Genomic DNA, 27,003 nt, shown 5'->3' on the forward strand with positions numbered 1-27,003 from the left:
CGTCTCAGCTCTCCATTGTATCATTCAGCTGATATCAGACTGTAAGTGCTCCTATTCTGGCAGTCACTTTGCATCTAATTGCTGCAAGTTATTTCCTTTTGTCACTCTGCTAAATGTTTGAGTACAGACGTTTTAAGCCCTGCAGACTTCCTTTTTAAAGTGACTGAAGTTAACCCACTGCACTCTTTGTTTGCGTTGTACTTCTATCATTCTGTGTTTTCCTTTTACAGCTCACATGTGTGTGAACATGTTGCTTTTTATGTAGAAATCTTTGTTTAAAGACGAATGTCTTGTGCTCAAACTGTTAAATGTGGAGACGTGAACTCAGTCTGAAAAGAAAAGTTCTTTGGGAAAAATTATGGAAGTGGCCCAGTAAGGTGCATTTTGATCAGTTAAAATCTGACATTCCTGCATTTGACCTGATTTTTCTGAAAGCGAATTCATGTGAATTCTCTAGTGGAAAATAGCTTCTTTTTTTTATTTATTTATTTTTTTTTTTAGATTTTATGACATTTAAACAACAAAGTTTATGTGGATTTTATGTGATAGTAGCTGACTGTAATTTTAAAATTGTGGCATACATTAATACCCAAACTCCCTGAGCCAATCCTTTACAGCATTACAGAGCAGCTCTGCCTGGTGACTGCCCCACTCAGCTCCTTCAGACTAGCCAGCAGCAATTAGCAAACACCTGGTGGAAGTGTGCAATAGCTGAGCTCATTATAGAGGCTACTTCTCAGAGAAATGGTAAAACCGTCGTTAAATGTTTTCAGGTACACAGACTTATTCATGTGGGACTTTAATTGCATTTCTTATTTAATGGGAACGCTGCAATTGCAAAATTGTGTTTTGTTTTTGTCGATATCAGCGATATATTGATATCGCACACATTGATATTGCACACATTTGTAACAGAAAGAGCTATGTTTTCCCACCGGGAAGCAGGAAGTCCAGGATTACTAATGAATAAATGCTTCCAATATGTTGGAAGTAAGAAAACTACAAAACATCTATCAGCTAAATTTATTTTACATAAATCGTTATAAAGAAAAAAACAAAGACAATTATTTCCTTCACTAAATTAAATATACAGACAATAAAGGTTTGCACAATCTCAATATTAGATTATTTTACTTCAATTTTGAGGGGGTGCCAATAAATAAAGAGGCAGATGTTTAACACTTATTTGGTTCTGTTTTTATATTCAAAGCCCTGCCTGTATATTTAAAGGAAGCTTTTATAATCCATTAGGTTAAGTTAAATTTACTTAAAGGCTACTGTTATATAAAGGTTATCTAACCAGAAAAAAACCAACTAACACAAAGTAACATGATAATGTCTGTATGCTGGTGTAAAAAGGCCTAAAATCCAACTGAGACTCGGCCGGTTTCCTTATCACATCCTGTGATAAAATTATATGGTCTGTGTGCTTCACAGTGATCCCTCTCATGAGGAGGCATGTGAACATCTTGATATTTATGATCAAACCCTAGAGGATATTGTTGTGTTTTGTTAAGAAGCGACGCAGCAGATGATCGAGTCATCAGACTCCCAGAGCACGTTAACCCATTCTGACCCAGCTGAGACCGGGAACGTCTTCCAGGAAGAAACCATTCCAGCTACGCTTCAGCTAAAAGCAATAAAAAAAAGACAATAAAAGTTAAATAATATAATAGTGATAATAAAACCCAGTTGCTATAAGTATTTTTGACGTCCCTGGTCAGCACCTGGTTGAACCATCTGCAGTTTTTGGGAACATTACAAAATGCCGAGTGGTTGGCTGATGTGAAAAATACCCAGCATGACATCCATCATATCCACTGCAGCTTTAATGTTTAAGGAATTAAAGCATCTCATCCACTTACCACAAAAAAAAAAAAAACTTCAAGCGGTCATTGTTAAAGCTGTTAAAGAAGGAAATACACAATATAAGGAACTGCAGTCAAGCTCAAATGTATCCATACCCCCGGCAGATGTAGGCAGGGTTAAAACGATTAATTGGATTAATATTAATCATTTTAACCCTGATTAACACGCACGCGAGTCAGAGGGTGTTTTTGAAACCCCGTGGCGCAATGAAAGTGAGGGCCGGCGCGCGCCGGCTGAGGTGGGATCCCGGGGCCCTCCGAGGTCCGGGCGCACCACCGGCCCGTCTCGCCCGCGCCGTCAGGGAGGTGGAGCATGAGCGTGTGTGATAGGACCCGAAAGATGGTGAACTGTGGTGAAATAATAATCAGATTATTTTAATAATCTGATTCTTCTATCAGATTATTAAAATATTTGTCGACTAATTTAGCAATAATCATTAACTACACAGACTCAAAAGGCCATTTTGCTGAATAACATCAAAGTCAGAGCAGTAATTGAGCCAATACTGTTGAAAACATATAAATTTAGCATTTATGATCAAAAAAAAAAAAAACTTTATGTTCGACCCAAAACATGGTATATTTTTAATTTTGTCAAGTTCAGATTCATTGGAAAAAAATCTCCCATTAAGCACCTTTTGTTAACTAATCACTCATATGTTAAAAAGGGATTGCTTTATTTGATTTTTAATGTATTTCTAATATTGTATAAAATAAACTTGAATGAAAAATCTGTAAAATGTGGCCGATTAATAGCCGATTTAGCCGATTAATAGTTTAACTGCCAGAAAAATTGATTACTACTTAACTACTTAAGTAGTCAATTAGTTGTGGGCTTGATTTTTCTATCAGAAACAAACTGTAGGTTACATAAGCTTTTGATCAGGGTAATTTGGGTAGTTTCAGCCATTATTATGGTTTAAAAAGAGAAAACACAAAAATGTGTCATTATTTGGTTTCAGCCATACACTACCTATGGGTTGTCATTTACATTTAGTGACAAAATTTGACAGTAATGTGAAATCTCTGCCAAGGCTTCTGCCTGCCATGTTCTCCCTCCTTTAGCTCTGAATGTCTGGATTCAGTCAGATCACACTGACCTGTTGTTCATAACTAAATGTTACAGATCCAAACTTTCATTCTTCTGATAAAGATACACTGTGCTTGTTGTCCATAAATAGACATTTTACAGCAGCGATTGCAGAACACTGAGGGCATTGTGTTGCGGCTAGCTCTTCTCCGGACACTTTCACTCAGGCTATTCTAAGCTGCTGCCTACGGCGTGTACTTCACCGTGACTTGGATGACTAGAGTTGTCTCTCAGACACTCGAGGAAGAGCCACTTCCTACAATGTCCGCCGAGTCCAACGACGCCCACAGAGGTCGCCGTGAAGTAAAGCTCCTCCAGCAGAATCTCATGGAGGAGCTGGGATGATACAATTTTAGTGGCAAATTCTGTTTGTTCATTCGATCAAACAAAAGAGTGATCCACCGATCTTCATGTACTGACAGCCTGTTTGACTGCACCGTGCTGCTACTCAAAATGTTTCTTCAAATATGATATAGTATTTTTGAAGTTTGATATGTTGGAAGACTATTATTAGACCTCCAGAGCGGTACTAAAGGATTCTCTGCAGTGGTTATATATTGATTTCATACTATAAAGCCTCATAGTAAAAATAAATAAAAAATACAATCGGCTACTAAGCCTATTCTGTTATAGATTGGCAGTGGATCCATCGTCCACTAGGGTGCTTTCGCGCTCCGTCATGATTGCATTAAACTGCAGTATGAGAGAAATACTACAGTAAATCACTATTATTATTATTCTGTCTTCCCTCTTTTCAATGGTGTAACTGTATCACTTTGTCGCCAGCACTTTGATAATGTCATCTTCAGCTGACAAACTCAAACTAATGCCTTTCTTTCCAGTTGCAAAACGCGCATCGCTCTCCTCCCTGCGTTCATTACGGTTTTGTCTCTGAGTGGTTTTATTTCACTCCTCATGATGCAAGAGGAAAGTAACAATATATATGTTTACTAAGCAAAATAGCAAAAGTAGTGACGCACAGTGATTTGGATGAGTAACTTTAATCTGGTTACTGGATTGGAAATAGGAAAATGTCAGATATTGAAAACGGGTCGGATTAGAGTAGCGCGTTAATAAGACCCTCCTTCTGGCTCCTGATTGGTTGTGTCTGAGCAGAGGTGGTGAATGAGAGGAGGCAGAACAGTTTGATTTTTTTAGAGATCATCTGTCAGGACTTGATGGCAGGCGGACTTGTACAATGATAAAATAGGGAAAAGACGGTTTGGAAAGTAATAATTATTGTGTTGGTTTCACACTTTATGCCAGTGAGATTGCTAGTCTTTTGCATAGTCTTCCTGTGGCAGATGCAATTTAAATACCGAAGACGCTAAAGGTTGCAGTGAGTGTTTGGGCTGTGAGGAAAAAGATTTATCATGGTAGCATAATTTTCTCATATAATCCTGTAATATCTGCTTCTCCTTGCTGGTGTCTCTCTCCAGCGGTCTTTGGGCGAGAAGCATTTAAAGGCTTTTAATACATTTATAGATCAAGAGTTTTTTTATTGTCCAATCAGTGTGTGTGTGTGTGCGTGTGGAGTGTGTTGGTTTGTCAGCTGTTCCTTTGCTCTCGCCCAGTTTCATCACCAAGAGATGATCAATGATGCCATTTATTATTAAAACCATCTGCCTCACCCTGCAGGATCTTGATCATCCGCCATGGTGTTGATCACGCTCCTGTACGTGTGTGTGTGCGCGCACATATGTGTTTGTGTATTTTTGCATGCACAAGTGATCTGTTTACCCCTCTGGTGAGTACGGCGGGGGTGTGAACAGTCACATGTAGGAGAGCTGATGCTGGTTTAGAGACAACACCATGGGGGCTTTGTGGAGAGTCGCTGACTTACAATGCACAGATCAGAGCGTTACTGGCAACTTCTCACCATCATAACTGTGCAAAAGTTCAAGATCAGTAGGGCTGTAGCAGCAATACATTCAGCTCACTTGATGAGACTTTACCGGATCAGCCTTTGTGCACATTTCGAATGTGCACAAAGATTTGTCAATATTCCCTAATGTCAGAAAAAGACAATTTTGTAAGTGAGGTGTTTCCATTAAATAAGAAACGCAATTAAAATCACATGTGAAGGAGTTTGTTCACACGATATGCTGTTAAAAAAACATCCTCCTACCACTTCCTGTCTTCTTCTTCCTGTCTTCTTCTTTGTCATTTCCACCAGTAGCAACATCCGATTGTTGGTCACATTTGATGTGGAAAAAACGTTTTCTTTGCAGTTTTGCAAAATACACCAATTTCAGTACGACTGAATAAACTCACCTGATCTGAGCACCAAACATTTTGTCGAAAAACATTAAGTATTTTTTCTTTTTTCTTTTTTTTTTCAAAAATTGACATGTTTCCATTAAGTGGACTTATTTTCGTAATTCCAATTTGCGTAATTATGTGGTCAATGGAAACACAGCTGTAGTGCAAAAACGTACACTCCCCATTTTTTGTTTTCACGAATAACGTAAAAGTTTTAGTGGTCACATTCCGATTTTCAAGAATCTATAGTCAGTAGCTGTGTTTCCATTACAAATGTACACCAACGACACAATTTCCTAATTGCAGTGTTTCCATTAAATAAGAAATGCAATTAAAATCACACGTACACAAACTTATTCACGTGATAAGTCATGGCGGCGATGACAACTTGAATGGACAAATTGTTAAATGGACCAAATTTCCAGCAACCTGTCATGAGAGGTTTATTGAAGAAAACCCAAGATGTTTAAGCATTGTAATACAGTTTAAAAGGCAAGTACTAACCAAATGTATGTGAACTCCAGAATTTGAATGGAGGAAAAACAAAAATCTTAATAAAAAATATCTTCTGGCATTTAGCAAATAGCAATAATTTTGGTAATTCTGCTTAACCCAAACAGGAAAAGTTTGTCCTAATTTAGTCAGACAGTGAAAAAAATGGTTATGCATATTTTTTAGGAGTATATGTATGTAGTATAATATGTAGTACTAATATATGTAGTTTCAAATGTAGATTCAGATCTGCGGCTCATAATAAAACAAGCTTACATAAAGCATTGTGATCACTGATATGTTTTTAATGCTGCTCTATTTACGGTTATGAAGTGAAGACTACTATACAGTAATATGCGTGACATTATCTGCTGTTTTTGTTGTTTTAAATTAAATTATTTTTTTTTCTTTTCTTTAAAAAAAATACCATATTGACTTGATCAGAATGTTTTTGGGGGTTTTTAGCGTGGAGAAAAGAAAAAAAGAGTTTTTGGGAACTTTTGGCTGATATGTCTCCACACACAGTGATGCAGTGTTTGGTTGTAATTACGCCTGTCACAGTTGTTACATAATCGCCGGCCACAATTATTGGCGCTGACCGCAATCATTTCATATAATGATCATAATCATGTATAGTTACATGTATGTAACAGCTGGATGAAACTAACATGTCACTGTTCTGTCACAATTTCCACATTATTGCCCCCTGACTCAGGCTTTTCTCTGGCCCTTTGAATGACATCATGCTGCTGCGCCCATTCGTTTTTTTGTTTTCTCCTGCTCTGGTTCGATGGCACCTGATTGGAGAGTTGGAGCCTTTGTCTGTCCATCACTGTTGTTTAACCCCCCCAGATCATTTTGATTAGCATCAATTAGCGACCGCCACGGGCTTAATGAGAAACATGTGGAGGACGTGCATATCGTGAACCAAAGGGTGTCAAGATTTCCCAAACCTGTTTCGTTTCTCCAGAGTAAATGCAAACCATCTTGAGCTTTAATAACAGCAGTGTATTCCTGGTCCTGTCCAAGCCCGGTGGAACAGCTTCATTCAAACCAATCTGGAACCGGCAGTGCTCTGTTCCCAGAGGAAAGGATTATTGAGTGCATTGACCTATTTGGACTTGATGATAATACCCCATCAGATACTATTAAGCAAAGCTCAGATCCTCAAGTCTTTGTATTTAGGAAAGTATTGAGTTGTGGTTTATATACACATCCATACACACATTGTGAGTATTGATTTACTATTAGCTTTTTGCTAAAGATGAAAACCTTTGTGCAACAGTTTGTTTATGCTTTAAAAAATTATTATTAATTTTTCATCTAATTTTCTTTGTAGAGGCAGTGTCATAATCACTGGCCACTAACTAATCAAAAACGTTACACCAACATATTAACAGTTCCGAACAAAATGGTGGAAAACTACCTTAAACCAGAAATAAATACAATTGCTTGTTGATTAACCAACTGTGTTTTGTGTCAAATGATCCATGGATTATGTATTGGCGTTGTGGAAAAGACATGCAGTGACTGTAGGGCTGTTGTAAGCCAGGGATGCACTGATCCACTTTGTTCCACTTCGGATACAAATATCTGAGGTTTAAAATCGGCCGATACCGATCGGATACAGAAAGACAGGCTGAATTGATTTGTAATGTTTCTTTTTTTTTACCACACATAAATGTCCTGACTTACAAATTTAGCTGATAAATGCACCAATACAGCACACTTAAATACACCATGAGCTTCTCAAGCTTGGTACCTTTAAAAAATATTTTTTTGTAAAATACAGGTAAGGCTGGGACTTTAACGTATTAATTAACTACATAGATTTTAATGCTTTTAATTAAGGAATTTATTTGCCTTTTTGTTTGTTTGTTTTGTTTTACATACAAAAGTCCAAATATGGAACCTTTGTCTTTCAGTTTCTGGTACGCCCGTAAATCTGACGCACAAGCGACATCCACAAAAAAAAAAAAAAAAAAAATGTGATGGATGACAAAGCTGCTTCACTTGGTCCACTGAGGATTTTTTAAAATATCTTTAACTGGTTTTGTTTCATCATTAATTTCTGGAGAAGTTCTTATGTTTCCTTGAAATTTAATTTAATTGTTTTCATACTCCACTTAGTACAATGCAACTAAACAAAAGGACTTCATTCCTGGTCATTCCTCGTAGCACGATCGTAACTCTTGAAGAAAGCTGTTTTCTCACATGACAAAGAAAAGCTATGTCAGAGCATCAGATGATAAGTGAGAGCATGTTGCTGGTTTCGTGGAATCGCTGCAGATAAGACTGAAACGTGTAGCTGTGTACAGACCGAGGCCAACCTCAAGTCTATCCAGACTATTGAAGGACATGTGATCTGCAGATAAGATGAAGCCTCATTGCAAGGACTGTGATCCAAATTACACCAAATCCTGTCTGAACAATAAAGAACTCTTCTGCTTAAAAGTCCGGCCAGTGACAAGACGGGCCCCAGTCTGTGGTCTCCTGTTACTAAGAGAAAATTACTTAATAATTACCAATTAAAGACATGACTGATCTTCTCTTTGTGTATGGAACCTTAGTTATAAAACATATTTTTTTGCAACTTCACATGCTTTTTTCCAGTTTCAGTTTTGTTTTTCAAATTGAAGATTTTTTTTTTAGCTTCACATTTTTTTCAGTTTCAAACTTTTTTTTGATTTTCAAAATAATTTTGTTGTTTCAGATCCTTTTCTTAAATAAAGGATATTATACTACTCATTTATAGTTGAAGCGAGATTAACTTATATGACACATATAAAATGAATTTTGATGGCACTTCCGTTCATGCTGCGTCCAAATCGATAACATTTCAGGCCTCAGATTGTTTAGATTTGAGCTACAAATATCAACGGCCGAATCTTCCTTTAGTAGCTGAGGTTTTACAGCAGCGTCTTCATTTCATTCACGACCTGAAGACACAAACCCGATGTGAAGGCGTGTAGGTGAGGATGCGTCTGGATGTAATTTGATGTTTTCAGGGTCCGTTTCCATGGCAGTGATGATGTCCAGTTTGCAAAAATTTGTTTTTTTTAGAGGGCACTTAAAGAAATGCTTATTTAATGTTGTTGATTTAAATGCCAGGAAAATGAACTAAAATAGAGCTAAACATCGACAAAACCAAAAGGAATTATTCTTTATCATTTTTGTGTTTCTGCCTAATGATTTGTATCACTATAAAAAATCAATTTGAGGTTGTAGAACTTACGTTTTAGATGCATTTTAAGAGTAATTAAGAAGAGTTTTTCCCCCTGCTTCTTTAACCTATTATTTTTTTCAGCATGTCTTCTGTAACCTTTTTCAGACTTCTAAAATTAAATTAACCTTTTGTCTTATTGCTCTGCTTTTTCCTTAAAACATCCTGTTTCCTCACTCTTTTCCCACTGTCTGAATCCATACAAAGTGTAAACATTCAGTCTTCTTAAGTCTCCTGCATCACATCAGTGTTGTCACTACATCTACTTTTGCACCTGCACCAGACTTCAGTAAAATTCTCTCCAACTAAATAACGACTTCCCTTTGCATTTCCGACACAGAGTTACGTTTACTGAGCGTTTTCTCTCCGATTTGTTCTCATGATTTGCTTACAGAACTGTTCTGGCTTCTGCTTACCCTCCTTCCTGTTCTGTGTCACATCTGGCAATGTCGTCCTTAAAGAAAACACAATTACTTACTCAAGTTCCCGTGAAGCCAACCCCCAACCACACTGATATATTTGGAGTTTGTGCTTGTCCACGTTTGACGCATTCAGCAGTGGTTCAGTCCTCTCCGCCTCTATGCACTGCCTGTCATTTTTACTCGCTCTTGATCCCGTAGCACATGAACTCGTTGTTGGTGATTGATTCCCGTGGTAGACCTCAGATCTTTTCAGACTTCACCCCTGTTGCCGATGGTGACTCTGGCTCAATACAACGTGAAGGAAGCTGATAAAAACGAAGCACAACTAGTAGCAATGGCATTTTGTGGAACAACTAATGTAGAGAAGTCTGTTTGGATGTGTAGTCAGAGTGGTGGGATTGTGATGTGATGCGTTTCAGTGAAACAGACTTCTTTCATAATTTCACAATTCTAGTTTGTAGCCATTGTTTACATCTGGATTTACCGTGTCAGACTTCTTCTGGCACAGAATTATCATGCATGTCTCACATCAATGACATAAAAGTTGTGCAAAATGCGTCATGAACGTTCTGACAGCAAGCACTTTAAAAATACTCTGATATTTAGGGTGCAGCAGTGGCGTAGGGGTAAAGTGTGTGAGCCATATATGGATGCCTCTGTCCTCTATGCTGCTGCCACAGGTTCGATTCCCGGCCCAGTGACCTTTGCTGAATGTCTTCCCCCTCTCTCATAACCCATTTTCCTGTCTGACAACTCTCAAAGGCAGAAGCAACCTTTGAAAAGAAAATAAATATCAATTGGATATGTATCCAACTTAGTACCACAAATCAAACTTTTTTGAGGATGAAAAGATCAAAATTGGGCCATTAGGTCTGCCGTGAAAAAGTGGGATATAAGTTGCATTTCCCTCCTATGTGAACATAGCGTAAGACATTGAGGATTAAGTAGTTCTTAATCCAAAAGAGAGTCCTACATCGGTTGTACCTTGTGGCAAGGTCACATACAGCACTGATCACAAATGTTGTCATACTAATAAATTTAGAACAGCACAAAGTGGCTTCTTTAATTTGACAAGAGTGGTAAGCCTGTGTAGTGAAGGAGCAGTACAAGTAAAACAAACCAATGAAAGTATGCCCAGATAACATAGCCAGTAAAAACACTTACCTTTCAACCAATGATGCTTTCTGTCCACTCAGCGTGAGACCTCTGCATTTCAACTGTTGTTAAAGTTGCACCACACTGTGCTTCTGTAACGAAGAGTATTGCAACAAATCCCCCAGGACGTTCTTATCTTCCAACATCACACACCCTTCAGATGTCGCCATTTAGTTTGCACTTTGTTCAAACATTCAGTCAACAGTGGCGTCATTTGCAATCAATGCCATTATAGATCAGGAGATGTGGTCAAGCATGGCAGATGTGGTCAAGCATGGGAAAGTTGTTTACTAGAGTATGTACGATATTTGAGGACTTTATTTCTACATCAGCAATATTCCTTTCCAGTTTTGCTATCTGAAGCAGTGATGACTACTCAAACTAAGACTCTTGAGATTCTCAAAGAGTTGGTCGTTTGATGATGCTGTTAGAAATTTGTAGTGGGTACTTGAGATTTCATGTGGGCAAAAACACATCCCTTTTAGGCCTAATTACTGATGACGGATAGCGGCGTCATGGTGGGCGGTTGAGTCACCGCCTCCTAACTTCCTTACACCATTTGTATGACAGTTAAGTAGTTTGTGCACAAAGCCAAACTCCACCACCTTACACCCTGACCTTCCTTATTCCTAAAAAGTATTTGCTTCGCCCCAGAGACAGAATGTGTCTCCCCGGGCCTTTGTGGTGTATGAGCGCATCTTCTGTCTAAGACCCCTGCTTAAGAGACAGCCAGCTCACAAACAAGTGGATTTACAGAAGCTAATACCAAAACATGACACACGGAGCTCCTGCTGTGTCAGCTGCAGTTCTTCATGACATAACCCACCTCTTATTCCCTCTGAGCGTGACACTAACCGTGTCTGTGCACGCATATGCTAGGAAAGATGCACATGCAGCTGAGTTGCGCATTCACACCTGAGTGACGCATGTGGTTTAGAAGAAGTGCGTGAAGACAAGACACACACACACACACACGCACACACACGTACCTGCAAGCACGGTGTGTGAGATGATCCCGCAGTGGGATTAAGCCGGTAAACCCGGCGGGTTCAGTCTGTGGCTAGGCAGCTAATACCCTCTAAAAGAGGTTTGCAGCGAACGGCTGCCGACCACTCTAGCTCCGTGAAAAATACCCATGACTGCAGCCTGGACGAGTTTAACCTCAAAAGCTGCAGCTACAGATTCAGACGGAATATTAGGAGGGGAGAGTTTAACTCGGCACGTCTCCTTTCTGACAGCATTTGTTGCTGCGTGGACTTAAAACCAAAAGCAAGCAGAGAAGCACATTAGAAGTAACAGACGGGTTGAGCAAGACAAAAGCAATATGCCAGTATGCTTCTTGACATCAATGGTAAAATGGTGAGAGATGCTGACACTGTTTTGAGTTGTCTGTGTTTGTTCTCTGTTGATAATCGTTTCTGTTTCTTCTGCAGGTTTCTGCCACAGAAGAATGTGTGGGACCTATGAGGCTGACTAAGGAGCCGATACAGGTAAGAGCGTGTAGCAACATCTGCAAACACTAACTTTTATATAGTTTGGATCCATGTTTGAGGGCCACAGATTCAAGGCTCAGTCAAAAAAAATAAAAGTAGACCACACTCAATTTCATCTGCGCATTACAAATGATTTGGTTTATGACTCTTTAAATATGTGTGTGTGTGTGTGTGTGTGTGTGTGTGTGTGTGTGTGGGTGCGTGGGTGTGTGTGTGTGCGTGTGTGTGTGTGTGTGTGTGTGTGTGTGTGTGTGTGTGTGTGTGTGCGCGTGTGTGTGTGTGTGTGTGTGTGTTACTGTCTTTGAGTAATTTAATATGGAGGCCTTGCAAGATTATTTCTACGTCTTGAACATGTTTGTGTTTTGTCACTTGAAAGAAAAATTAGAAATATGTTGTTTAATTATTGATTTGGTATGTCTTCATAATTTCTGCGTTTATTTTTATATATAGGTGATTTTTTTAATGTTATTTTTGTTCTTTTACACAAAATGTCAAATTCAGTTAGATTGAATGGAAAGCATGTGTGAATCTTTGTTTTCAAGTCTTGCCTCAGAATCTATATTATTTAGGCCTGTACTTTGTTTTTTGTTTTTTTGTATTTAAAATATCTTCTAGCTCCAGTGTAAAGTGTTTTTTTTAACAAAATTTAAGTGAATTGATCTCTGAGAGTGAACTTGTATTATTATGCCATTTTCAATATTGTTTATTGTTTATCACAATGGTTTCTGGGACAGTTTATAATCCAGTAAAATTTGTTACAGTGGCAGGTTTACACTGTACACAGTGTAGTTTCCTCTTCGGTTCAGTCTCGGTACAGAGACTGCTCATTTCCAATTGTGCACTAAGTTGGGTTTAGGTAAGGTCCTTCTGCTAATGTAATATGGGAGAAAAAAACTAGGTAATAAAATTATGCAAAAGCCTTTAAACACTTGACTCTTAATTCAGCCGTAAATAGAAACTAAGTTCAACGCAGAGAGGAAAACAACCAAATCAAATCACAGTTTGTTGGGATAACTGATGGTGGCTTTACGGCCTTAAAGGGGCAGCATTATGTGTTTTTCATAGTATCATTTTATAGTACAATGAAGTAACTTCAGTTATATATGTCAAATATGACTTAAAAGAGTTTTGACTTTAATATTTAATGTATTGAAATTGGGCCTCTGTCTCTTTAAAACCTCCTGCTCCTTCTGAAACTCTACCTCCAGGAAGGCATCACAACATGGCTCCTCTATTAACTCTTTAGCAAAGTTTTTACCAGCATTTCACTGAGAAGTAGCTCTTATAATGAGATCAGGCCATGCGCCGTTCCACTAGATGTTTGCTAGCTGAAGCTGGCTAGTCTGAAGGAGCTGTGAGGGAAGGTTCTGCTCTGTAAGGCAGAAGCCCAGAAGCTTTGATCGGATCGAGGTCCAACCAGACGTTTTGTACAGCTAAATAGTCGACATGGTAGATGAAAAGATTTCTCAAACATGTATGAAAGAATCAAAGCAACATTCCAGACATGCTCTGATCATGGTATAACATCAAAACATGACGTAAAGCTAAAAAAATTTTACATAACATAATCTAACTGGGAAAACGCATGGGAAAAAAATTCAGCTGAAGCAAGATAAAGATAAACATGTTTTGTTCCTGAGTTTGTCCTTAAAAGATATATTTTTTTATTAGTCGCACCAATAAAATCTGGATTTAGTTCTCGCACATAAAAATAAAATAACACCAAATTTGTGATCCGTCCCTCGTGACCATCTGTTTTTTTTTTTTTTTTTTTTGCGAAACATGTCCTGAGCTGACTCTCATTACTGTGGTCGAGTTGGCCTCTTTGGAGGGCCGTTTCCATGCCTCCCTCTCCTCTCTCTTCGTCAAGAACGCAAGGCACCGGGTTCTGAGTCGGGGATTGTCTGCGCTCATCCTCTGGTTACGGATTAGGACGTATGGCGGGGAGATTTATCCTTATGTAACGGGAGGAGTGAGGGCAGGAGGGAAGTAAAAGCTTGTGGAGGTTACCCAGATGGTCGGGATGTGAGCGCCACAAAGCATTCCTCTGTCCTGGCGGTTCGGCTCGCAGTTGGGGAATGAGCCGCTTTATTAGGCGCTCGTTTATTGCCTTGATTTGATTTGCCTGGATTTTCGAGCTGCGCGAGGCGTTTGACCCGTCTCCAGGGTTTTCTGAGTTCAGGCCTGGCACGCCGCTCGTGTCCGTCCATCAATCTTACAGACCAGACAAGACACATTTGTGCAGGTGGAGGGAGCTTTATTAAAATAAAGTTTTAAAGTCCTTTTTTTTACGGTCCATAAAACCCTTAACTGCTCCCCTAAAATGTGCACTCTTCCATATTTGTGGCTGTAACTCCAAACTCTCTCCTGTGTCCATGACCTAAACCCTCTTTGTCCTCACCGCTCCCCTCTACAGGAACATAGAGATGAAAAGAAAGATTTAAAAAAAAAAAAAAAAGCTCTGCAGGGGAGAGCAATATATTGAGAGTTTTTCCTTGACATTTACTGTCAAGGAAAACTGTCCTGGAAACTGTCCAACCTCTCAGGCCTGGACAGTTTCAAAATCTCTATATACTTCCTTCATCTAATAATGGACTTCAGATACAGCCGAGTTAAAGGAAAGCAACTCTTACGCGATCGTATTTCTCAGACGTCCACTTGCAGTGTACCTGCAGCATGCTGTAAAACGTGGAGCTTCAATCATTCTGTCGCTTAAAACTTTTATTAACTCGCTAGCTGTTGCAGAACATGCAGTGCCTTACGCAGTATTCACGGCCCTGATAGTCTTCCATATTTTGTCCCGTTGCAGCATCAATCTCTGATGTATTTTATTGCCGTTTTGTTATTATTAAACAACATGTGGCGTTTTACTCTGACACCTTTCAGCTAAAGTCTGTTGCTATGGATTAGGGTTAAGGTTAAGTCTTGATTTAGGGTGGCTGAATACACGTGCAAGCAATTCAGGCTTCAGTTTGTTAGAAAAATCTTTAACCTGAAAACCATTTCTCAATTTCCTGTCATGTCTCTGAATCTCGTGGCTGCAATGTGACAAAATGCGTACAGATTAAGGTGATGAGAAGTTTTACGAGACACGTTAAGTTCCTGCTACAAGTGAAGGTTCTAGAAAATGTTGATCAAGTTTGTACAAAGTTCAAGTGAAACTGTGCAGACAAAAAATTTGCTGTTGTGCCGTTAATAAGCTTTGGTAATTTCTACCTATCAAATAGAAAAGTGCAATTTTTGTCCCTTTTCATTCTAATAATGACTGTCAGCTTGATAACATTTTGACAAAAGCTTGTTATAATCGGTAATAAGTCTTTATTGGCTTGTGGCTCCTCTTTTGAACTACCATACCAGACGAAAGTAAAATTCAAATGTGCTACAACTGCTTTTGTTTGTCCTTTGTGTTTTTAAGGCCTCTCTGCTCTCCTCAGGAAAACAAACTGTACCATAAGCTTTTACAGTAACATCAGCCAGACACCACCACTCACACTCTGATCAGGTTTACAAGACTGATATGATTCAAGTGGACAGAATTTTTATTACGGCACAAAAGCTGGAGTGACAAATAATTAGAAACACTCTCTCACTCAGACCTACACGGCAGATTGACCCGGTGAACTCTGGAAATGTGAGGCAGCCAGCAGCGGCCGTTGAGGATTAGCCGCTGGGCTAGCATGAATGTTAACTGTGCAAACAGGGAGGTCAGCAAGGGTTGGCTGGGTTAGCTTGATTTGCGTGGTATTTAAAATGTAGATTAAATATAGGTAGAGAGATAAATATGTAGAGAGAGAGAAACATATAGAGAGGTACAGATATAGAGAGACACGTACAGATACACATATGGAGAGATATAGATATAGAGGGCTAAAGATAAAGAGAGTGACATGCAGATGAAGGTGTGGCCGTAACGTTGATGGTGTGGCGCAGAGAAGCCGTTTGTCTAAATGTGTCGGTGCGCATCAGACCAACGGCGCCTCCTATCAGCCTTTTACTGGTAAGATTCCCGGGTGGAAGGTGTGCGCTCCGGTGTCCGTGGGGTCCCCTGTGTGTGGAATTTCACATGCTAGCATCATGGTTACACAAGCCTGCACGGGATCAAAGACTGTAGACCTTTCACAGGCACTCACAAGTAAGAGTCCACCTTCTCCCTCCGACCGCTGCTTCAGTTTCTATCCTCTTGTGCCAGCCCCACTCGTTTTTTTCATCAGATTCAGTGTTTGTTTTTTATCTGTTTCCACCTGTAAAAGCACTATGCGACACAATTCTCCTGCTTTACGGTTTTTAAACAGCACAAGGATTGTGGAAAGTCATGACTTTAGTCAGCCTCTGCTTCTTTTACGCTCTCCCTCATCATCTACCCTCTCTCTCTCTCTCTGAGTGCTGACCCTCCGTACTCTCGCTCTGTCCCTGTATCCTTTGTTGTCCTCGGAGGGAGTCAGGAGGTGATGCTGCTGCCAACAGAGCCGAGTGCTGTTAGTTCTGGCTGCGGACCAGCTGCCCTTTGGTTGCACGAGAGCGTGCCTGTGTGGCCTGTTGCTTTTCTGCACCACTGTACTGGTGGCTGGTGTTGTCAGTGGTCCAAGCACGGTTTGAGATCAAAGAAGCGACTTAAAAGCTTTGTGGGAGCAGCATCCAATAGGCAGGTTTGGGGACTGCTGGCTGTTCAGTTTCAGCCAGAGGAGTACATATACGGTATCAGAAAAAGTGGAAATGTAGTTACTCTTCTTCATTTTCTTCATAAGGAAGGTGCTTCATGTATGCTGTTAAGGAGAGTTCAGGTCTCTAACCGTCTGCATGGCATCTGGATTTATTACAGGAGAGCAAGACATTGACATTACAGTCCAACGTCTCTGTAGAAATCAATTCTCATGCAAATTTTGAGCACATTTTTAAAATGTTGCAAAAAAAAAAAAAGAAAAGAGAGACAGAGTAGAGGTGTATCTTCTACTAGTCTGGAGCGAATCAACCAGACTCCATAAAGTGTGATTTGGTCAGATGTTGACACTACTCAGGGCTGTAAAGAACAAGATGTACAGTTTGCACACACCACACATCTCAGAAGAAGGAAGAGAGTTTGCCCCTCCAGGGTGGAGATGTGGACTTTTTGTCCAGGTTTTGTGCTTCTCGTAAGGCACAGACCCACCAGTGGATGGGAGCGTTCCCTCAATCCTATCCCAGTCAGGACTGCCTCTCGCCAGCCCCTCCAAAGTGGGCAAGCCTGCCATCCATGCTGGAACTCACTAGTGGATGTGGAAGTTTGTCATGTCAAAATTTATTTGGCAAATGCATTTCCATCTCCTCTTTAGCGTATTAACTCTTTTTTTTTTCTTTTTTTTTGGAAAAGCCAAAAAAAAAACACCTGAAGCAATTGCAACAACATTTTTGCTAAATTGATGATGTAATGTCTAATTTTGCCATTTCCATCTACCTTTTCTAACATGATACTTCAAAAAGCACATTAGAAAACGTTGATGGAAACATGGCTAGCAAAACTAGCTAAACTAGCTCTTAGTGGAGAAACTAAGACAGGAATGTTTAAAAAGTTTTTGTTTGTTTCATATTGATGTAATAAATTGAAGAAAATATGGAGAAACTAAAAGAAAAGTTTCAGCAAAAAATTAAAAAAATAATTAAATAAAACACCTGGAAAAAATTGAAGCAAGATCGTTCCTGAAAGACCTGAAACAAGAAGGCAGAGCAGGCCTATGTCAATTAATTTTTGGGATTTTATACTATTGCATAATACTAAAGTGGAGGTAAAAATGATACATGGTTCTCTTTTCTTTGTTTTTAGTAAATATAAAACAAATTCTGCTTTGCTAAATATCTAAAGCTCAGTCAAAACGACTAGATCGGGTCGGCTGTGACTAAGCCAGAAGAAACATTCAATTGGAAAGAAATGTTTTTGAGTCCAACTTTGTTCTCACCACTTGTCATTGTGCCTAAGGGTAAAACACTAAAACATAAGTTGCCTGCAACTACGGTTTTTTATGTAATGTTATATGGACGAGTGTAAAAAAAATATTTATGCAAATGTCATTGATTTATCACACAAACCCCCATTAAAATACCCTGAAGTTTCTCACTGTGATGTTACAAGTTAAAAAGTTTACAGGGTATGAAGATTATTTTAAACATTTGAAACCAATGAGGAAAGGAAAATTTTATCTGTAAAAACATATTATGTTTTTTTTAATTTTTTTATTTAACTTCACCTATTTTGGTGCCTCTGTGAAAGTCGCACAACATTGTCCTGGTTCGCTTGACTTCGTCAGGTTCTGCTGGTGTTCGCTAAGGAGGACAGCCAGAGCGATGCCTTCTGGTGGGCCTGCGACCGCGCCGGCTTCAGGTGCAACATCGCACGGACGCCCGAGTCTGCCGTGGAGTGTTTCCTGGACAAGCACCACGAGATAATCGTCATTGACGGACGTCACTCGCGCTACTTTGAGCCCGAAGCCGTCTGCCGGTGAGTCTGGACTCAAATAAATGGGGGAAGACGGGATGTGACATGTTTCAATTCAAAGACCTGAAAACTGGACTCTAAAGAGAATTTATTAATTGAGTTTATCCAATATGTTGTAACTTCTGTTAATATATATATATATTTTTTTACCTGAGTCTTAAGCGGCTCGAGTTGTGAGGGCTCGTTGGCGCCATCTTGTGTTCACTGGAGGCACCAGCAACATAGTGAGCCCTAAAACAGCCCTGAGCCCAGTGCTTTTTTTTTTTTTCTTTTGAAAAGGATAAATAAGGGTGTTATGAGCCAAAAGAGGCTAACGAAAATATGTCTTAAATAAGAATCACTAAGCAATGAGTTAATTTGCTGACAAGAGAGCTGCTCTACGTCTAGCGCTGTAGCAGCTGTTAAGTTCATGCTGGTGTGTGTTTCTGTCCCCTCTTGCTTTGTGGCATGCATGAGGATTTATTCCGAGGGTATTTTTAGTCCCCTGTTTTTCACTGTTTTCCCCTTCCTGCCGGGCTTTCCAGGAGTATTTTGGACATGTTGACTTTAATGTGAGATCTATGTCTGGATTTAGTGCAACACTCAAAGCGCAGATTAACGAACAGAGGCATCAAAAACTGGGCGTTCTTTGCCCATTTAGAAAAACGTAGCGAAATTCACCACCACGTATTTCGTCCAGTGATTTATTGTACGTCCTTTGGAAATTTTCCCAAGAAACTGACCCATTAGTCTCCCCTGTCCTGTGATAACCACAGTCCCAGCTCCTGCGGTGCCTGGCCTCTATCACTCCCTTCCTTAATATAATTTTTTTTTCCTTCTATCTCCATCTCCCCTGAGGACTTCTGCCATCGTCCGTTCCCTCCGTCGCTCCTTTTTGTGCTCCATCACTGTCGACTCGTTGCTTCACCACCTCCAGACCACTTTCCCACACTTCCTGCCAGCTGTGTGGACTCGTTGGCCAAAACCTCCGAAGCGCAAGCCGCATTTGGTGTTTCTGTGTTAAACACAGAAATGTTCTGTCCTTCTTCTCCGGCAGTGACATCACCCCCATTCTGCCCACATGTCCGTCCCGCTCCTCGGTCCAAGCCACCTCTCCAAAGTCCAGCGTCAGAGTTTAATGATGTGTTGTTGATTCGCCTGCTGAGTTTTTATTGTGCTTCATTTTCAGGATGATCCGTGCCACAAAGCCCTCGGAAAGCACAGTTATACTTGCTGTCGTACCACAAAAGTAAGCTTTACGTTTTTATTAGTACCTGTATGCAGGTTATAGGTGTCTCGGAAAAGTACTATGTATTTGCATATAACCATGAGGTTTAATGTACATTTTGGGGATTTTATGGAATATGTACATTTTTGTGAAGTGGACGGAAAAGGATTTGAAGTTTTTAGTTGTCTTTGGACTCTTTCAACATTCATATTCAACTCCTTTGCTCTACTCTGGTAAAAGCCAAACCCCTTTTTCTACGTCTTACTTCATACAGAGGGACTGGACTCTTCGCTGTTGAGAAACGATTGGTTGGAATCTGTTGAAGTCTTAAACGATTGGATCTGATTATAACGTCCAACATTTGGCCGTGACGTATGTAAAGTCCCAGATCCATTGGGAAGGAAAGCTATAAGTGCTACGAGGCTTACCAAAAATTGCGTGCCACCTCATTTGCCATTAACAGAGCCAACTAAAAAATGTAACTTTTGCCAAACTCCATAGGCAGTTCAACCACAACATTCTAACAAGCAATAAAATGCCTTAAATATTCATTTTGCTTCAACTGTAATTGCTCAATATTTGGAAGGGTGCCCAAATCGGACGACTGGCTTCATTCACTTCCTCTGTTGCCGTTGCCAATTCTAAATGAATCGTCCACAACTCCTCCTTTTTTCTCTGCTCATTGGCCAGGATGAAATGCATCTTGAGAAATTGAGCTCAATGGGACAAATCTCTGGAGCTTGAGGGTGAAAGCTACGATACCGAGGTGTAGACATAGCATAGTCATGTGTTAGAGTGGTCCATCAGCCATTAATCAATTAGAACTTAATCTAATTGAAACTCAATTTAAGAAAAAAAAATCATGTCCACAGCTGTTCTCCATCCAAACTGATTGGACTTGACCTATTTTGACAAAAATTATAGTCTAATTGTACATAAATGGTAGACATACCCCAAAAGTAAGTGATTCCACAGAGTATTGAAACACGTACTCCTCACTTGTATGAGAGGAGGAGTACAAGTGTAATATTTTTATTTGTAAATAATTGAAAATCATGTTTGAATTTTGTTTTTTAGTTTGCTTTTTGTCAACTACATAAAACCCCTATTATACACAATGAAGTATGACTGTAAAGAGATTAAAATCTGTAAAGGTATAAACAAGGTAAGCTATCAGCTTTTCTTGGTTTTTGTGTCTACTTTAGGTTTGGTTCTGTTATGTTTTTGATAAATACTCACTGTAATGATTGTTCTCTGCCAATTCACAGACTTCCGGACCAAGAGGAACCGTCCGTTCTCCCTCTCCTCTGCGCTGGATTTAGCAGAGTATGTCCAACTAGTTTACCTCCTCTCTTAGCTGTGTTTCTGGATGCTGCTCAAGGGCTTACTTTAATAGAAAACTAGAGTTTTCCTGCAAAAATAGAAGCATGACTGTCATTCTGAGTGCGAGTTGTGTTACCTGTCGTGCTAAATGGTGTGAAAATGACGTGGATGGTTTCTAAACAAGTCGCAGTTGAGCAGATCCTGACTCATCCCACTCCCCTCTCATCCCTCTGCCTCTCCTTCAAACACCACTTAACCTGGGTCGGACTCCAGAGGTTCGTGGAGAACAGCAGCGTGTCAGCGTGCTACAACGAACTCATCCAGATCGAGCATGGAGAGGTGCGCTGCCAGTTCAAACTCAGGTACGGCACACGCAAGTGTCCTCATGAACGGATACAAGCAGAATCATTGGCCATTTTGAGTTACAGCAAGTTCACTCATTCATAGGGCTTGCAACTCTGTCTTTACGGCTTTGGAGTACTGCCAAGAGGCTGTGGAAATCACCAGTGAGGATCACATCATTCAGGTGCGATTTACATTACATATATCTGTCGGTCCTTATCTTTAGCTAGCTCTATCTATCATTATCTTTAGCTATTTCTTTCTAAATTATCTTTAACTTTAGCTATTTATCTTCATATCTTTCTCTGTCTCTATATCTCTTTTCTCTCGTTCTCTTTTTCTATCTGTCTATTCATCTACCTCTTACTTACAATCCTGTTTGTATGAAAACGCCGTACGGCTAACATTTATGCTAGCCTAGCTGTTCTGTCTATCTAAGATAGCTAGTAAAAAACGCACCATAACACTTGAATAAAATGTCTGACTTTCACTCTTTCATCCCTTAACTGAGAACCATTAGCACATTTAGTTAAATTATTAATAGTTGATCAATCCATTATTATTTAGCCATGTTAGCGGTACCTACTAATGGTTTATTATCTGTTTACTGCTTTGAAAATAACTGTTTCAGTAATTGTTTATTAGTAATGTATGAAGAGCTCATAAAATAATAACTTAGCTTCTAGTAATTATTACTATGTATTTGTTAAGGGCTTAATTCTTGTTAGCAATTGATTTATTAACTATTCATTGACTGTGATTATTAAATAAAAATAAAACTATTTATTGGTAAACATTACAAATTTTCAATGAATTGTAATGCTATTAGGTTCTTACAGCCTAATCAATGTGTGGGTCATTTATGAAATTTCAGTTTTAATTAACTAATTACTAATAAACCTTTGTTATTATTAATAAACATTTGTTATAATGACCCTTTGTTAATAATGCCTATTAATGTATTTTTAAGTGGTCGCATCTTTGATAGCTCTTTTGCTTAACGCTTTATTGGCCGTTTATTTATAGAGGTATCAAGAAATTTCAGGCCTTTTTAGTATCAATGTCATTGATACTAGCTTGTTGCTTAATTTTGATTGACCATTTTTAATTTTTCCAGTAAGTTAACATCCAGTAATCACAGAGATGTTAGCAGGAAAGTGTTCGTCCGTGCTGTGACTCTAATCTCTCCATGGTTGTGACCCAGTATGTGAACCCTGCCTTTGAGAGGATGATGGGATACCACAGGGGGGAGTTGATCGGAAAAGAACTGACCGAGCTTCCCAAGAGCGACAAGAACAGAGCCGATCTACTCGATACAATCAACACCTGCATCAAAAAAGGCAAAGTGAGTTTTGGATCCATTTGTCAGTCTGTTGCTGTTGAGCTTGTAAACCCAGGAGGGTTTTTAATCAGCCTGGTCGCTCTGTCGTGTCTGAAGGAATGGCAAGGCATTTACTTTGCCAGGAAGAAGTCAGGCGACAGCATTCAGCAGCAAGTGAAGATACTGCCTGTCATCGGCCAGGGAGGGTGAGCTACATCTATGCAATCCAAGAATAGCTTCTGCAGCTTAACAAGAAATTTGAAAATCTCTGACAGATTCCTTCTGCCAACAGAAAAATTCGACATTTCGTAGCCATCAAGCGAGCTCATACCGACAACAATAATCAGGTGATTACACTTTTTTCCTCTGAGTTCTCTACGCATCCTTCATACGGCTAAAGGTTTTAGAGATTTGAGCTGCTGTGTTGGGTATCCAGACTTTCATATGCCAGAAAGTTGAATTAACATACTTTATTTAGCCTTTTCAGTTCAGGTTTGGAGATAGGAAGAGTTACAATGATGTACAAAGTAAGTCTATTAATTATTGGTTGCTGCTTTATGAGTACCACTCAACTGGGTTACACAACTTCAGGAAAAATGCTCATTCTTTTTGCTGTCGTATGTCCAGAGAAAAATTGAGTTCCAGAAAAACGATGTTACTTCTGACTTTAGACACAAGGCATGACTACTGCCAGACCTGTAGAGTCAAGAAATCTCTCAAGTAGAAGTTGCCTGACAGCTAAACTTAAAGATCTCAAAGACATCATGGTCCAATCTAAAAACTCTTAAGAACAGATGAAAAGCAAATCCATTGATAATTATTAATCTGGAAAATGTTACAGTTATTTCTAATGTTTTTTGGACACCAGTGAACCACAGTGGCAGCCATTATCCACAAAGAGAGGAAGAAGGACAGGAGTGAAACTTCCCAGGACTTTATCAGCCGACCAAAGTTACTCCAGGAGTGCATCAGAAACTCATCCATTAGGTCACATAGAAATTTGAATGGCATCTGATGACGCATTGAATTATCTGTCACTGATTCAACAATTGGAAAGAGACCAAAGAAAAGAGTTCCAAGGAAAAACACGCTACAGACCAAAAACAAGTCAAAGCCTCCTCTCACCATAAGACTTTTTGAGAAAATATTCTGCAAATTGATGAGACAAAAGTGTAAACTTAATGTTTGTGGCAGCTTACAGATCTGAAATATCTAAAAGTAAATCAACAAATCAAAACAGAAGAAAGGGGACCAATGTTCTTTAACTGCAAGGCAAAAAGTTCTCTGATTTATATTGTTTGAAATGCTAATTTTAGTTAGCGCTTGAAATTAAACCTAAATTGTCAAGTTTAAATACAATATCTTCGGGGGGGGGGAATAGCCCAACATGCTTCCAGGACCACAGAGCCCCATGCGGCCACCATGAAGCAGACGTGTTGCTGCCCTCAGCTGAGCTGCAGGCCAATACCGTCATACCATGCTAAGCTACAGCTAAGCACCACTATCTCCCTCTATGGCCCACCAAGGCTAGAAACCAGGTGCCAAAGCTATTTATACCGCAGCTTTGGCTCATCGTTCTGTTTCATGCACAAGGTGAGTCAGCGGCTCGCCAAAGCCAAATTATTACAAACCGTTCCAGCTTTTTGGGGAATAAAAATTCTTAGACATGGCAGCAGCTGATCCTAACTTTGAACTGTTTGTCTCTTACAAAATGTATTTAACTTCAAATTTGATTCAAATAATCTCAGTTTTTTTAGCAATAGCAATATATTTTCTAAATTTTCCACCTGAAAATTTCAATTAAAATCCTTTACATTATGTTCATAGACACACGTTGATCATTACATAACTGTGCCTGTTTGTTCGTCCGTGCTGTGCAGAGGTACAGTGAGTCACTGGGTGAGGAAAATCTTCTATAACCAGATTAGAGGCCCTGCACATCCATAACTACATAACCTTGGCGTGACAAACACGCCAAGGTTATGTTCGTACCGATCAAACTGTCAGCCGCATGCGTGAGCTACAAGTTTGAACATAGAAGGAGTAATCTGAATTCATCGTTTCATTGAAACGACAAGAGAATCGCTGAGCAGCTGGAATTACGGGACACATCCACAACAACACTGTGACCACCGCAGTTAGGACTAGCTTAGATACTAGCAATGAGGCACTGACCTGATGTTGACTGGGTTTGGTCCTGCCTATAGCAAGTTTGATCAAAAACAACATTCTTGATCTGTCTGGTGATGTGGAGAAAGAGTTGAACTCTGGTTTATCACTTTCTGTCAGGTCCTCAAAATGAACAAGGAAGACAGATGCAGCGGGGACCATTCTCAATCAGGTAACTAATTACTGTGCTTTCATTCTTGTTTACATGGACAGAAGCTTTTTACCAACCTGAAATGTAAGGTTGTGATTTATTCTGCACTACACTAAAGGGCAGATGAATAAAGCTGTTTTAGGATAATAAACCTGAGTTTAAATCTGCTTCTTACTCTTAAACTAGACACAGAGAAGGATCTGTGCAGACGGCCTGAAGTGCAAATCAACAAATCACCAAATGCATTTAAAAACACAACATTAGCTAAGCATAATTACAATGTAAAAAAAAAGGACATGTAATTTTTTAACAATTTTGGAGTTTTTGACAATTCAAAAGTTTCAAAAGTGGAAAATTTTTGACTCTTGGTTCTCAGAAAATGTTCAGAAATTTTCTGAAACAATTTTGAGTGTAATCTCAGAAATGTGAGTCTTTCTTGCAAATTTTCAACTTTTATGTCTCAGACATTTCCTCGTTTTTTCTTGAAAATTTCTTAGATTAATCTAAAAGTGTTTTAGTTTTTTGGCAGAAATGTACTCCTTTTTCCTTTTTCCATCTACAGTAGCCTTAATACGCCGTCATATTTATCAAGTAGACTGTTTCAAGTAAGAAAAAAAAGAAAAAACATTTATCTTCTGGACCTTATGGGTGGGACTGTTTCTGTATGTACTTGGTGCAATCTGCTTTGTGGATCCAGTGCAGAAATGAATTAAATAGTGGCACTAAAACAGTTGCAAAAAATAGTTATATTTGAAGTCACAAATAACATCTGAAACTGCAGATATAAAGAGTAACTAAAAGAAAACGACATTATCGATTAAAATTTTTTTAGTCTCGACTAACATTTCTATTAATGAAACAGCCACAATACGTCTCTATCTGCATTTAACGTCTTCGCTTCCTGTACAGAGTGCCATTCACTGCGACACAGGGACAGACGGAAAGATTCGATCGATGCCAGATCGGTTGGTTCCCGTGGCAGCGACGGTAGGTCTGCTCAGAGCTTTCCATTTCACCGAACAGAGCCGCACCAGTCCTGCTATGTGAAGAACAAAACAACAGGGGCACAGAGAGAGTTCAATGCAAACGGAATAAAGTAGAAACAGGAATAAGAAAGAAAGAATGGGGGGTGATTGGAGATGGAAACTCAGAGTGTGAGTCAGACGGCGTTATGGTTGGTACTTGAAGCTGAAGAGATCCTAAAGGGAGATGTTGTAGGCTGATGACATCTGCACTCCCCCTCCCCTCCACTCCTTAACCCTCTTTGACGCAGCTGCTGCTATTTTCAGAGACCTCTGCTGAATGCAGCTCTTCTCTGCCTACCTATTTTTCTTTCATTCAAATCCTAAATTATTCCTCTATAAGGCAGAATAATGTTAAGATGTCTAACAGTTAAATGTCATGACTGCTGTGGCCTAAAATTACTGATTATGTGGCACCTTTTTGAAAAAGATACAGCATATTATGTGTGCATTTGTACATCTAAGTGTTTACAATTTCTGAATCCTCTAATTTTTGGTTTTGATCTTTGAACAAAAACACTCATAGACTTGTTCATAGCGAGTTTTCACTGTGCTAACAGTTACGGCTTCCTCGTTACAGCTCCTAGTTTACAGAACCGGAGATATTCTTCTGTTGCAAGAATCCATTCGATGACAATTGAGGCTCCCATCACCAAGGTACAACATTTACTCCTTCATGTCTGTTTGAATCGTGAAGAAATATTTATTTCTGAATTTTGTATGTGTACCGTTTTGTGAAATACTCTATGAGGAGGAAAATGTTCTTTGCTAGAAACTATTTAAGCAACAGATTATTTTCCATCAAAGACTTTAAAGCAGGGTGTCCAAAGTGTGGTGAGAGGGCCATTTGCGGCACGCTGAATTTCTTTTCCCGGTCCCCAAACACAGTTCTCGAATGGAGCAGATGGACACTATTTGTCTTTAAGGCAACATTTTCACAGACACAAGATCTTGTTTAATTAATAATAATTTTAAAAAAAATCTTTAAAATGTGGCT

At 39.4% G+C, this 27,003-nt stretch overlaps 1 protein-coding gene across 1 annotated transcript in view; it reads left to right on the forward strand.

Moving 5' to 3' along the window:
* pde8b (phosphodiesterase 8B) overlaps nt 1-27,003 on the forward strand; it is a 46,979-nt gene that overhangs the window by 6,257 nt on the left and 13,719 nt on the right. Inside the window, exons 3-14 of the mRNA XM_088010784.1 lie at nt 11,946-12,002; nt 18,284-18,474; nt 19,640-19,699; nt 20,947-21,004; nt 21,275-21,363; nt 21,449-21,527; nt 22,548-22,688; nt 22,782-22,870; nt 22,957-23,011; nt 24,954-25,005; nt 25,894-25,971; nt 26,587-26,663. Of these exons, the coding sequence (XP_087866910.1) occupies nt 11,946-12,002; nt 18,284-18,474; nt 19,640-19,699; nt 20,947-21,004; nt 21,275-21,363; nt 21,449-21,527; nt 22,548-22,688; nt 22,782-22,870; nt 22,957-23,011; nt 24,954-25,005; nt 25,894-25,971; nt 26,587-26,663 (1,026 nt within the window). The remainder of the gene's footprint in view (nt 1-11,945; nt 12,003-18,283; nt 18,475-19,639; nt 19,700-20,946; nt 21,005-21,274; nt 21,364-21,448; nt 21,528-22,547; nt 22,689-22,781; nt 22,871-22,956; nt 23,012-24,953; nt 25,006-25,893; nt 25,972-26,586; nt 26,664-27,003) is intronic.

This window comes from Poecilia mexicana, unplaced genomic scaffold (assembly GCF_051168715.1).
Source record: "Poecilia mexicana isolate PSO_F unplaced genomic scaffold, ASM5116871v1 scaffold_12, whole genome shotgun sequence".
In the NCBI taxonomy this organism is placed as follows: Eukaryota; Metazoa; Chordata; class Actinopteri; order Cyprinodontiformes; family Poeciliidae; genus Poecilia; species Poecilia mexicana.